Below are 13,499 nucleotides of genomic sequence, written 5' to 3' on the forward strand. Positions count from 1 at the left end.
TAACTATTTTTATGAATAGCGGAAGTGACGTCTAAAATGCGGAAGAAGGGCTGTCATTTAGCGCCAAAGCTTGAGCTGCACACACACACAACAGTAAACATGGAGTTAGCTCGGAAAATCAAGAATAAAGTTACTGCAGGATTCAATATGCGAGGCCTCATGCTCCGCCCGTACGTATTATCTTTGTCGTCGTTTAAGTTTTTCTTATGATGCCAAGACAAGTGCATCAGAAGTCTGATTTACGTGTGTTTAGTAGAAAGCCACTGTCATCGACCTGTGACTTCATGATCAGTCTGCGTTTCATTATCAAAATATAGATACAAATAATTGCAATGGGGAAGTTTTTTAAATTGCACTTCCACAATAATACGTGGTCAATACGTGGAAATAGTTTTTATTTTGTTGTGTAATAATGTATATGAATGCTGTCTTTGAAATGCGTTTTGTTCTTTGTCATTAGATAAATGTATAAACTGTATCATGAATAATGACTAGAATTTTAACTTTGCGTATTTATTCATAGCCGCCTTTAAATGTGAATAGTTTCAAAAGGTGTATTCTTAGGTTGTGGATAGACTTTAAAGGGCCAATGGTACACTATTTGATCTATCTGCTCTATGTTGTCATGTTGATTCCTCATTAAAAATATACCTGGTTTTGTTCCACCTTGTGATGTCATGTGATAACACAGGAAATGCTCCACTGTGTTTTTAAACTCCACTCCTTCACTATAATCATAATTTCAGCCCTGGAATTGCCAGCCCTTACTAAACTAAGGGAGCTGTTAATTTGAAAACTACCACTTCATGAACATTATAACATGGCTGTAAACCGTAAACTTCCAAATTATTTAAAGTAGGGCCGAATAAGACAGGAGATTTTGTTGTTTGTAAAAGAAATTATGGTATTTCTGACACTTGATATTGTCATATAGAAAAAAAATATTGAGAATGAGATCTCATGCTTGTGCTCTGTTGTTGTCCTTAGTGAGGCGAGCAGGTACCTGGTGGAGGTGCTGGAGTCTGTGGACATGTCAGAACTGGATGATGTCATCGAGAGGGTGCTGGACGCAGTGGAGAAGCAGCCGCGTATGTAACACTCTTATATAGGCCTGTCATGATAAGAAATTTTGAAGTTTTTAATTTTGAAGAATTATCCACAAAACATCATTCTAAATGTAGAATACTGGTAAAAAACAAAACAAAACAAAAAAACTGCAATAAATAAAAATGAAATTAATTTGATATAATAATTATTGTGACAGGCCTAATTTTAGAGCATGGACATTTCACTGGAGTAACATCAGGGATACAAGGGATATTTTTGGTCATCTTTTCTGAGATAGATTTGTGTTAAAGCTGAATTTCCACAGACAACTGATTACCCAAATAAGCATTTTTTAAAGCCCCACCATGTAACTTTTTAGCAATAAAAAAAAGTCAAATAAAAGTTTTTTTTTATTTTGAGTGTTTTTATTGCACTGAAAAATATGAAAAAACATAAGCTAAAAAAATTGCCCATATTATGCTATTTTCTGATCAATTATGTCAATTATAACAAACCTGGGGTTGTGTTTTGTTTCATTCATACATGCTGAACACTTAACCCCCCCCCCCCCCCCCCCCCCCCCCCCCCGTATATTTAGGCTGAGTTCTTCTGAGTTTTCTCAAAGAGAAACCACTTTGTTCCAACTTGTGATGTCATATGGTAATACAGGACGTGATCCACTGTGTTATTAAACTCCATGCTCTGTAAACCTTCACTAGAATAATTCAGATAATTTCATCCCTGGAAACGCCAATCTCTCAAGGTGGAACAAAGCATTTTGAGGTTTGTGGATGGATGTTTTGTTTTGTTTTTTTTTGTTTGTTTGATTTTTACATTATAACGTAGCTTAAAGCTCACAAGGTAATATACACTTTGTTATTATTCCCTATCTCGATGTCACCGTATTACCACCTCTATCTGGTTAAATATGTATTTAAAAACGTGAATATATAGTAGTTTCTGAATAGTTAAGGTCCTATATTACACAAAATTTACTCTTGTGAGCATTATGCCATGTTACAATGTTGTTAACCTCAGAAACATACCTGGAGTTCTGTTTTGTCTCATTCACACAGGTTTGAGCAACTCTTTATTATTAGTCTGTCTACATATCTATAGCTTAAAATGCTCAGTTCTACCTTGTGATGTCATGAAGTAGCAGTAGTAGTAGTAGCAGTAGCACTGGGCAATTCCAGGGCTGAATATTCAAATGATTCTAGTGAAATTATATGGCGTTTAACAACACAGGGGAGCACTTCCGGTATTACTACATGCCATCACAAGGATGGAACAGAGTGTTTTCTGTAGTAGAGAAGTATAAATCTGAATATTTTAGCTTTTCTGTCACAGTTTGCCAGTAATATTCCATAATCTATTCTTCAATTCCCTTTCAGTGTTGTCCAGTATGATCGAGCTGTCGGTGCTGGAGAGTGCAGTGCAGGATTGTACACAGTCCTGTAATGAAGCCATGTAAGAACTGTCTATTCATGTGTTTCTTTATAACTTTTCCATAACAATAACCATACTGACTGCATATTTTATTTTTTCAGAGACAACGTGTTTAACATCATCGGAGCATATGACATACCAAGATATATTTACAGTGTAGAGCGGAAGAAGTTTATACCGTAAGAAAAATAAGTATTCTTCTACCTAAAGTATTGCATAACTGAAACATCTGGATGCTAAATACTTTTTCTTACAATTCAAGGTGCTGTTTATGCTCTCATAAACTGCATATTTTGCTTAAAAAGGATGAACTAAAAAGCAAGTGCAATATATAACTTGCTTACCACCTGCCTGTCTCCATGGAGCTGTTGTATTTCTGATTTAGCTGTTTTCAGTTATGGGACATTTTTAGGGGGGCAGACTGGTTTGGTTTTCTATTCTATTTTGTAACATAGATAGTTCTTAGACATCTCAGCACCCAACTTTTGGCACCACTGCTCCAAACCTTTCGGGTCTTTCTCGCAATTTAATGGAACGCTCTTTCTTTGTGAGAGGGTATTATGCAAAAATTATGCAAAATTGTTTTAGTTTTTTTTAGCTTTCTTTTTATAATGTTGTTCCCTCATCAAAAACATGCTGCAAAAAGCTTTAGCTGCCATCCATGCATGTTTGAGCATATTAGCAAACTCTCCAGGGTCCTATTTGCACCCTGACAATTGGCTTCAAGATTCTGTCCAATTATCTGCCCATAAGCCTACATCACCCATATGTCTACATCACCCATGCTCCCGCATGACAGTTCTCCATAAATATACAAAAGCATGAAACAAAACTTTTAACAACTTCACAAACCTGATGCGATGTGCATTAGTTTCATTAGTGGGATACACACATGTTGTGATGGCGAACTAAAGGGGGAGTGAGAGCCAAGGGAGGGGAGACCCAAACATGTTGTTTTCAGCGAAGACAGCATTTAGCATATAGCAAACCATAAAACACAACATGGTGATCTAAATATGTTATGTGTTAGCAGTTTAGTTCATATGTGTTAGCAGTTTATAGATGTATAATAGCCTCTTTTTAAATGACTGGCACAAATCTAAACTTAACTTGGCACTTGATTTTTGGTTCTTTAGCCTGAAGATGACGAGCCACCCCTCCCCTAGCCTGTGTGGACAGGCCCGAGACAAAGCCGAACTGTTCAGAGAGCGCTACACCATCTTACAACAAGTATTGTTAAGGATTTAAACTAGAAGTGTAGAGACCAAAATGCATTACCTGACCTGACCTCTGCCTGTGTCCAGCGCACACATAGACATGAGCTGTTCACTCCTCCGGCCATCGGCGCTGTGGTGGAAGAGGGACAGAACAAGTTTCAGGTATGGGACAAATGTCATGTACTATAACATATGTGTTACCCCACTCTGTCCAACACAAAACCTAAAAGTGATACTCCAGTTAGGGGCTCCTGACTAATCCTGGTCTAAGTGTTTGTTAACTGCTCACTGTTTGACCAGGGTTATGGGCCAAATACAGAGCAAGATTTACAAAAACAGCATAAGATGAAACAGTTCTGGAACGGCCTGGAATACAAACCTAATGGTGATAGTTGATCATGAATGTTTTGAAGTGACTAGAGCTTATTATAAGCTTTTACTAGTGATTGTAAAATCACAACATTTTTAATAATACTATTTTGATAAAAAGCAGTTAAGAAATCAAAGAACTGCAGAGGCTTTTTGAAGTGTATACAATCATACTTTGTATATTTCAAAAAGGTCTTCAATTGGTCACCAAGATTTTGCAGAACTTGACCCCACCTCCACTCAAATATTTCATCTATTTTTCAGCGGATGCAGCTACCAGATTAACCAGAGGTACCATTCGAGGGCGCTGTGACATCTCTAAATGTAGAACAGCATTTGTCCAGTCTGCTTTCAGATTTAGGGATGTTCAGTAGTGGAATAAGCTCAACCCAGAACTGATGAGCTTAGCTAACGTTATAACGTTCTCTAAAGAAGTAAACGTCTGGTTTGTAGAAACACGTAGATGTCTGCACTTTTGACTGTATGCTTGAACTGCATAAGTTAGGTTAAACCACATATAAAATGTACATTTCTTAATAAAATGCTATGCTAAATAACCTTATTCACACACATACAGCAGTTATACAGTTGTCTGTAAAGTGATAGTGAATGAGTCTAATGTGTGACCCCTCCCCCCCGAGGACTACACATGGAAATAAGCTGTAAAACTACAATCTGGTACAAGCATCTCTGCTTTATGCTTATGTAATTGTATGTGGTCCTAATAAATCAATGAATAAATGATTTATATTTGCAGATTTCATTTATTCAAGTATCAAGTCAGTGGCTGTGGCTACATGCACACTCAAAATCAGATTATCATCAGGTTTATGGACTTATGAAGCTATTAAAATGCAAAATCATGAGATTTCTTTCTGATCGTGGTCCCTTTGATTACTCACATCAGATGTTGCTGTTCATGTGTCATTTAAATTGTCCAGAGATCAGATGAACCGTATCACTGGCCTTGTTCACCTGCACCAAAATCTGATTATAAAGTATCACCAAATGTGCAGTATGCTAAAGTATGTGGAAATATTGATTGATAGGTAGATATTTTATAGTCCTTGTAAAAATACAATGAAATTCACTTTGAGAGTGTTCTTTAATAAAAGAGCATAGTAATTGAAACCAATTGTATTGATACATTGTTGATATGTTGTCTGTCTTGTTCCTTTTAAGCTGAAAACCATAGAGGCTCTTCTGGGCAGCACGGCCAAACTGGGAGAGGTCATAGTCCTGGGCATGATCTCACAGCTCAAGGAGGTCAGACACTTTTCTGGATGTATTTATATGTATACTTGTTTTCTTTAATTTAGCACATTTTCATTTTTATAGGGTAAATTCTACCTGGAGGACCCCAGCGGGACGGTGCAGCTCGACATGTCCAAAGCAATATCCTTTTTGTGTTTGACAAAATACAATTCAATTTGTAGAAACATTCAACGACACATGAGTGAGGTGTTAAAGCCGCACTTTATAATGTTTCTGATAATAGGGTGGGTCCACAACTTGTTTGAAAGGAGATGTTATTAAACTCTCAATCTTTGTGATTTTATTGCTCAAAAACTGTTAGAGGGCACAAGTGTCCACAGATCTGACCTATAATTTGGTCACTTGCTTTTTTAATGCCACACTGTAAAACATTCCAGGCAAAGCACTGATGTCTTCATAGAGACAAACAGGTGGTGGACCCTCAAGCAGAAAAGTGACATAAATAGCGAGTAGCGATGTGATGAGTGGAAAAGCGAGGTGAACTGGTGGTTCTGCTGCTGTGGAGGAAAGTTGTGGATGAAACCACTTTAAAAAAAAGATGGGTTAGAGAGTGTATTTATATGAAAGAGAGAACATGTTACTGTGGTCTTTAAAATATGGAAACACTGTGCTGGTCCTTGACTGCTCCTCACCAGTTTCACAATGGGCTATACACAGAGTCCTGCTTTGTTCTGGCAGAAGGTGAGATTTAGTTAAGGACACATTATGCAAAATAGACCTTTTTTGAGATTTAACCATATTATAACATGTTTCCACCATTAAAATCATATGCAAAACTGTATTTGGTTTCATCCGCACTTGTTAATTAATCCTGTTTACTTTCTCTGAGCCCCTTATTTCACAGTTTCAAAGTTCCCATGATTGTGACACCAGAGATAGTTTTTAAGTCTATAAATCATCACCAGATGAAAGCATTCCTTCCATCAAATCACGTTCATTACAACTGTGTGCTTATATTACCATGTGGTCACGTGGCCTAAATAGCTAAATTTAGTTTAATTCCCACTGCTGCCAATGGATGGAGTGCTAACCCCACATCTTGATAATGAAGCGCAAACATGGTGCAGAAAGTAATGTGTCATTCTAAAAATCTGTGTTATTTTAAGTTGCAAAACATGAAATTCCAAAGCAGAGGTACTCAAGAGCATGTCTAAAGGCCAATAACAAGACAATCAATGCACAATATGTGTTATATAAGATGAACCAGAAGATTTTGTCTTTCTCTTGAAGGCTGGTATGAAGATGGAGTGTTTCACGTCAATGGTGTGGGCTTTCCTCCAACAGAACCCTCCTCTGCCACCAGGTCAGAGCTGCTTCCTTTTGTCCCTTGTTCCCCCCGTCACCCTGTCACTGCCATCTTAGTACCATGCTGTTTGTATGTGTTGTGGCAGTACACCCAGCATTGACACGGTGGCTGCATAAATGTAAGGTTTTGACAAGTGTTCCACAAGTAAAAGGGTCAATTATTATTATAATTTATTATATTTATTCCACAATGTCCATATAAACCAATCCACGTTTCCACGGTTACATGTTACACAATCAAGAATAACTGTCCTCCATTTATCAGCTCCTCATAGCATCTGGTCACCTTAAACAGGTGGGAACTTAAAGGTGGGCAAAACTAAAAGCTACAGTGCCACATAGAGGCAGGAGGAACAATCAAGCCAAAATGCCTCTGACAATGTGAATGTGGTGTGTGTGCGAGTGTAACTAAATCTTTCTACTGCTTCTGTTCTCCTTGCACTGTGATTGGTTAAATCCACCAGTCACTCATTCAGAGCATGATGGAGCCGACCAATTCAAAGAGTGGGTGGGAAATAGTGTCTATCCGGTATTAAACAGAGAAACACAGAATTACAGTAGGACTATTGGTAGGTGGACTGTTTTTATTGACCCATATCACCCAGCCCTAGATGTGTATTTACAAATCTAGATATATATTCTGTGTATTTAAATTTTAACAAAAAATTGAGCTACATTAGGAAAATATCAGATGCATTTTGCCCCAAATATTTATTTTCACCTTTTTCTCAGGGCATATTACGGTGACATCAACTTCTTCGGTGGCCCTTCTAACCTGTCAGTGAAGGCCTCTGCTAAACTGAAGCAGCTGGAGGACGAGAACGAGGACGCTATGTTTGTGCTGGTGTCCGACGTGTGGCTGGACAGTGTCGAGGTCATGGACAAGCTCAACCTCATGTTCTCTGGTACAGCTGCAACAACATTAATACTAATACATTTATTTATGAAGCTATGAACCATCATGCATTCATTTCAGTTACATTTGATTTTTATGGCTCAAACATACCTTGAAATTCCTACTGTGAATCTGTGAATTTGGCCTGGTGGAGTCACCCTGTCTCCAGTGTCTCCACGAAGATTACGGGCACCGTACCAGAGGTTTTTCCTGCATCCAGTTATTATGAAGCATTTTATTGTCCGATAATCAGGAAGTGTGTGCTTAGCATGCTAGTTGTTGTTTGCATTACCATGACGGTAACCTCTGCTCTGGTCTCTGAAAGTTGTGAAAAGCGCTTATAAACTCATTGCAGTGAATAATTTGGATGCTTGGACTGTAACTGAGGAATAACTTTGGACCACTGCAATCCATTTAAAACAAACCAGTTCTGTTTTAAAAATCTGGTTCAACGTCTCCAGGCAATGTTGACATGTTATAATATATGGCTCCTTCTCATTATAAGCCAAATATGTGGTATTCCATGGGTGTACTCTCATACAAGCAGCAATGAGGCCCCTTTATTTTTAAATATAATTGTTACAAATGAAATCCTTAGACCAGATAAGGATGGAGTCTAATTAGAAGAACATTCTGAATTACAAAATAAAATGTAGTTGTTTGTCACTGAACATTTTAATCTAGTGATTCGCCTGACATTTAAAATGGTAAAATCTAGTTTTATTTTGGCCTATTATGCACACTCATCTTTGAAATCACTGGCTTTGAATCAGTTTGCTTTAAATACAACCTTTTAGATATTTTTTATTCACATTTACATTTTAACATATTTAACCTTTTCAGGATATGCCACGATGCCTCCCACTTGTTTCATTTTTTGTGGAAACTTCTCTTCAGCTCCTTATGGAAAGACACAAATCAAATCACTCAAAGGTATCACTCAGTTCTGTTTGTATACATATATGTAATTATGTTTATTTAATTAATCGTCAATGCTATCATCTATACTTTGTTCCCAGAATCCCTAAAGGCTCTCGCTGATGCCATATGTTCCTACCCCAGCATTCACAGTGGGTACGTGCTCACATACATGTCACTGTATAGTATGGTGTGGTATTGACTTGAATTGTCTGTGTAATCTTTAGGAGTCGCTTTGTGTTTGTCCCTGGCCCTGAAGACCCTGGTCCTGCCAGTATCTTGCCGAGGTAATGAAAGTTATGTTATATTTCACTACACTTAAAACACTGTTCTCTCAAAGTGTGATTTAATAGGGACTGTATAAATGAATATATGAATATAGCAGTTACCTTTTTATAGAACTATGTGTTGCCAGGTTTGGTGTTAGCATGTAGATAAAAATATGTGTATGTGTGTAACAGTGTATTATGTGAGTGCCTCTTGTTTCCTGTAGGCCTCCTTTGGCTGATCACATCACTGAAGAGTTTCGACAAAGGGTGCCCTTCTCTGTCTTCACAACCAACCCCTGCAGGTCAGAGCGCATGTTAGCATTAGCTTTGTCAAGTCACTCCCTAGGGAGGCATCCGGGAGGCATCCTGAGCAGATGCCCGAGCCACCTCAACTGGCTCCTCTCGACATGTAGGAGCAGCGGCTCTACTCCGAGCTCCTTCCATGTGACCGAGCTCTTCACCTTATCCCAGCCACCCTACGGAGGAAACCCAATTTCGGCCGCTTTCATCCGCGATCTCGTCCTTTCGGTCATTACCCAGAGCTCATGACCATAGGTGAGGGTAGGAACACAGATTGACGGGTAAATCGAGAGCTTTGCTTTCGGGCTTAACTCCTTCTTTACCACAACGGACCTATACAGTGGCCACAACACTGCAGACGCTGCACCGATCCACCTGTCGATCTCACGCTCCATTCCCCCCTTACTCGTGAACAAGACTTCAAGATATTTGAACTCCTCCACTTGAGGCAGAGACTCACCACCCACCTCAAGAGGGCAAGCCAACTTTTTCCGGTCGAGAACCATGGCCTCGGATTGGAGGAGCTGATTCTCATCCCAGCCACTTCACACTCGGCTGCAAACTACCCCGGTGCCTGCTGCACTGCTTGGGCAAACTCCCATGAACCCTCAAGGACCCGATGGAGAGTATAGAGCTGTAGAGTATAGAGCTCCAGTGTTCCACGACCGGGACAAAAACCACACTGCTCCTCCTTAATCCAAGGTTCGACTATCGGTCGGATTCTCCTCTCCAGTACCCTGGAGTAGTCCTTACCGGGAAGGCTGAGGAGTGCGATTCCTCTATAATTGGAACACAACCTCCGGTCCCCCTTCTTATACAGGGGGGACCACCACCCCGGTTTGCCAGTCCAGCGGTACTGTCCCCGACTGCCATACGATGTTGTAGAGATGTGTCAGCAAAGACAGACCCACAGGGGTTGCCGCCGCAACAAGCACCACAGACCTTAAGACCACAACTCACACCTCCGGGAGGAGCTCTAACGGAGGTGTGAGTTGAAGACCCCCCTGTCACAGGGCTCCACCAGACATTCCCAGCAGACCCTCACGATGCACTTGGGCCTGCCAGGTCTATCTGGCTTCCTCCTCCGCCAGCGGATCCAACTCACGACCAGGTGGTGATCGGTTGACAGCTCAGCCCCTCTCTTTACCTGAGTGTCCAAGACACGAGGCCCGAGATCAGATGACACAACAACAAAGTTGATCATAGACCTCCGACCTAGGGTGTCCTGGTGCCACGTGTACTGATGGACACCCTTGTGTTTGAAGATGGTGTTCGTTAGGGACACCGCTCGGGTTCAGATCAGTGTGGCCATTCTTCCCAATTATGCCCCTCCAGGTGTCACTGTCGTTACTCACATGGGCGTTGAAGTCACCCAGGAGAACAACGGAGTCCCCGTCAGTGCACTGTCTAGCACCCCCCCAGGGACTCCAAGAAGGGTACACTGCACTGCTGTTCGGCCGGTAGGCCGACACAACAGTGAGAGACCTGTCCCCGACCCAAAGGTGCAGGGACACGACCCTCTCGTTCACCGGGGTGAACTCCAAGAACTACAACACATGGCTACTGAGCTGTGGGGCAGTGAGCCGCTCCCCGCGGGCAACGCCAGAGAAATGGAGAGTCCAGCCCCTTTCAAGGAGTTGGGTTCCAGAGCCCAAGCTGTGCCTTGAGGTGAGGCCGACTATATCTAGCGCTCAACCTCCTGCACAAGCTCAGGCTCCTTCCCCCCCAGCGAGGTGACATTCCATGTTCCCAGAGCTAGTCTCCATGTCTGGAGATCCAGTCGTCGAGGCCCCCGCCTTCGACTGCCGCCCAGATCTCTCTGCACCGGCCCCTTACGTATCCTTTCGCAGATGGTGGGTCCAAGTGAGGACAGCCCCACGTCGCTCCTTCAAGCTGAGCCCTGCCGGGCCCCATGGGGAAAGGCCCAGCCACCAGGCACTCGCTCTCAGCGAGTGCCTGGTGGCTCAGTGACTCAGGTCCGAGCGAACCTTGGTCGTGCACTCGTCATAAAGGGCTTCTGAACTGCTCTGAGTCTGACCCATCCCCCTGGACCTGTTTGCCATGGGTGACTATACAAGGGGCATGGACCCTACCCCTGACAATATAGCTCCCAGGATCATTTGGGTGCTCATACCCCTTCACCACGTTAAGGTGGCGGTTCAGGGAGGGGTAATTAGAAAGCATAATAATAACGGTAAAATGTAATTAGAAAGCATTTTACCATTATTATTATTATACCAGAATCAGAAGTGCATAGTGTTGTAGCAAAACTCTGCTCAGGGCTCAGAGTTGTGACAAACACTTATAAATTTGTGGCGGTGAATAATTGGATTGCTTGGAATGCATAAGATATGTTATGAAAACTGGCAACAATAAATGTAACCTACACTGGTCTCTGTGGCCCTGTATTCTGTGTAGGATTCAGTATTGCAGCCAGGAGATAGTCATCCTGAGGGAGGACATGGTCAACAAGATGTGCCGGAACTGTGTGCGGCTGCCCAACAACAACCTGGACATTCCCAACCATGCAAGTCCCTCATACTCACTCATATATGTTTGGTTTGCATGCTTTTTGCTTTGGAACATTACACTAACTTGCATTAAAAATGAGGTATTGTGAGTGACATGGTGAGAGTTAACATGGTGATCTAAAAGTGTTTTGTGTTAGGAGTAAATGCTCCATTGAAGTGTAATAGCCCCTCTTTAATTTCCTTGAGACTGATCCTAACATTAGCCGTAGTCATCATTTGCCTAACCTTAACCTAAAGCTTAACCAAATCTGAACTGTTGGTTATATCTAATAATGAGGACCTGATTTGTGTCCCTGTGAGGAAGTAGGTCCTCATGATGTGAGTGTGTACAGGTCTTAGTCCCCACAATGTAATAAATACCTGCACATACCTGCATGTACGATAGTGTTGACATGTGCTCCTCTCCCTCTCAGTATGTGAAAAGCATCCTGTCACAGGCCCACCTGGCTCCTCTGCCTCTCTACGTGAGCCCTGTGTTCTGGGCGTATGACTACTCTCTGCGCGTGTACCCTCTCCCTGACGTCATCGTGTTTGCAGACAAGTACGACCCCTTCAGCATCACCAACACAGACTGTCTCTGTGTCAACCCGGTAAGACTCTGCTTACATCATCATCATCATCATCATCAAATCTTTACTTCAGACAGACATGGGTCACATTAAAAAGAAGACACCACACAGACAAACTGTTCTGTAGAGGTTCAGACGCCAGTGAGCCCACAGACGAGAAAAGTATGGCACTGAGCTAAGAGCCGGGGTGGTCAGTGTCCCGATAAAACACTTCCACTTCGCTGCTCCACACCACTGAATCATCTGCGACTGAGGGTGCAGACCCTCACACATTAAATGCATTTCACCTCCTCACAGCTGTGTCACGCAGGGCTGCAAGCCCTGAGGAGCTCAAGAAGAGTCTTATACAATGTTATTTTACAAGGAACGCAACTCAGCTCTGTCTTGCTCTACAGTACAGTTCTACCCTTGCCCTCAGTCTGCAGAGGCATGTGGTTTGTGGCAACAGGAGGAGATGAGGCACTACATCACAGTAGAACAGGAGTGTCCAAACTTTTCTCACAGAGGGTCACATCACATTTAAAGCAGCTGGCAACACGGCAGGCAACTGACACATTTTACGTAGTTTTGACACAGCCACCTTATATTTAATAAGGCCAGAAAATTACTTAAATTTGCTGTTAAAACTTATGCCTAAGACTAATTGGGCCATTTTACCATTGGCTTCAGGGCCACTAAAAAAATACTTTGAGGGCCAAATTTGTTCACCCCTGAGTTATGTTTTTCTGTGAACCTCTTTGGATTTATTCTTTTGTTTTACAGGGTTCATTTCCAAGAAGTGGCTTCACATTTAAAGTGTACTACCCATCCAGCAAAACTGTGGAAGACAGGTACAGCACACGTTTCACTTAAACATTCTAACTAGATAACATAGATAACTACAATAACTATTTTTGTTTTTGCAGCAAACTTCAAGAGCTTTAAAATAACTCTCTGCCTGTAAATAAAAGTGGTCATGGACTGTTTTGTAAGCTGTATTTTGTATGAGGTTTCACTGTTCACTGTAGTCTTTTAAATCATTTTGTAAAATGTGTTAAATAAATGTTTATTGTTTGTAATGAACAACTTTGTCATTTTGCTTTTAAGAAATCACTGCTTTTATCAAAGGTACGCTATGCAACTTAAGTGGTGGGTCTGAATGTTTGCCAGTGTGCAGTGTTGGGGAAGTTCCTATGAAAATTATGTAATTAGTTACCCATTACCATTACTTAGTTATTAAAGATGTAATATATTGCACTACTTTGTTACTGCCTCAAGAAAGTATCTTGGTTACATTAGTTCATTTGTAATATTGTATAAATGAATCAAATGTATGCTTCTGTTTTACTAAATACATTTAAATACAGGTAAACAAC

The 13,499-nt window shown here is 41.2% G+C and overlaps 1 protein-coding gene across 1 annotated transcript; it reads left to right on the forward strand.

Annotated features, from left to right (window-relative positions):
* Positions 1 to 57: 57 nt before the first annotated feature.
* On the forward strand, positions 58 to 13,163 carry pole2 (polymerase (DNA directed), epsilon 2). The gene is made up of 19 exons (XM_033987767.2): positions 58 to 170; positions 988 to 1,088; positions 2,442 to 2,517; positions 2,598 to 2,675; positions 3,633 to 3,726; positions 3,801 to 3,875; positions 5,265 to 5,348; positions 5,421 to 5,477; positions 5,990 to 6,038; positions 6,588 to 6,660; positions 7,395 to 7,567; positions 8,401 to 8,490; positions 8,577 to 8,631; positions 8,703 to 8,762; positions 8,969 to 9,046; positions 11,463 to 11,571; positions 11,989 to 12,165; positions 12,907 to 12,974; positions 13,050 to 13,163. The coding sequence occupies exons 1-19, from the start codon at positions 100 to 102 to the stop codon at positions 13,066 to 13,068; spliced, it is 1,587 nt and encodes a 528-aa protein (XP_033843658.1). The 5' UTR covers positions 58 to 99; the 3' UTR covers positions 13,069 to 13,163.
* The last annotated feature ends 336 nt before the right edge of the window (positions 13,164 to 13,499 follow it).

This window comes from Periophthalmus magnuspinnatus, chromosome 22 (assembly GCF_009829125.3).
Source record: "Periophthalmus magnuspinnatus isolate fPerMag1 chromosome 22, fPerMag1.2.pri, whole genome shotgun sequence".
In the NCBI taxonomy this organism is placed as follows: domain Eukaryota; kingdom Metazoa; phylum Chordata; class Actinopteri; order Gobiiformes; family Gobiidae; genus Periophthalmus; species Periophthalmus magnuspinnatus.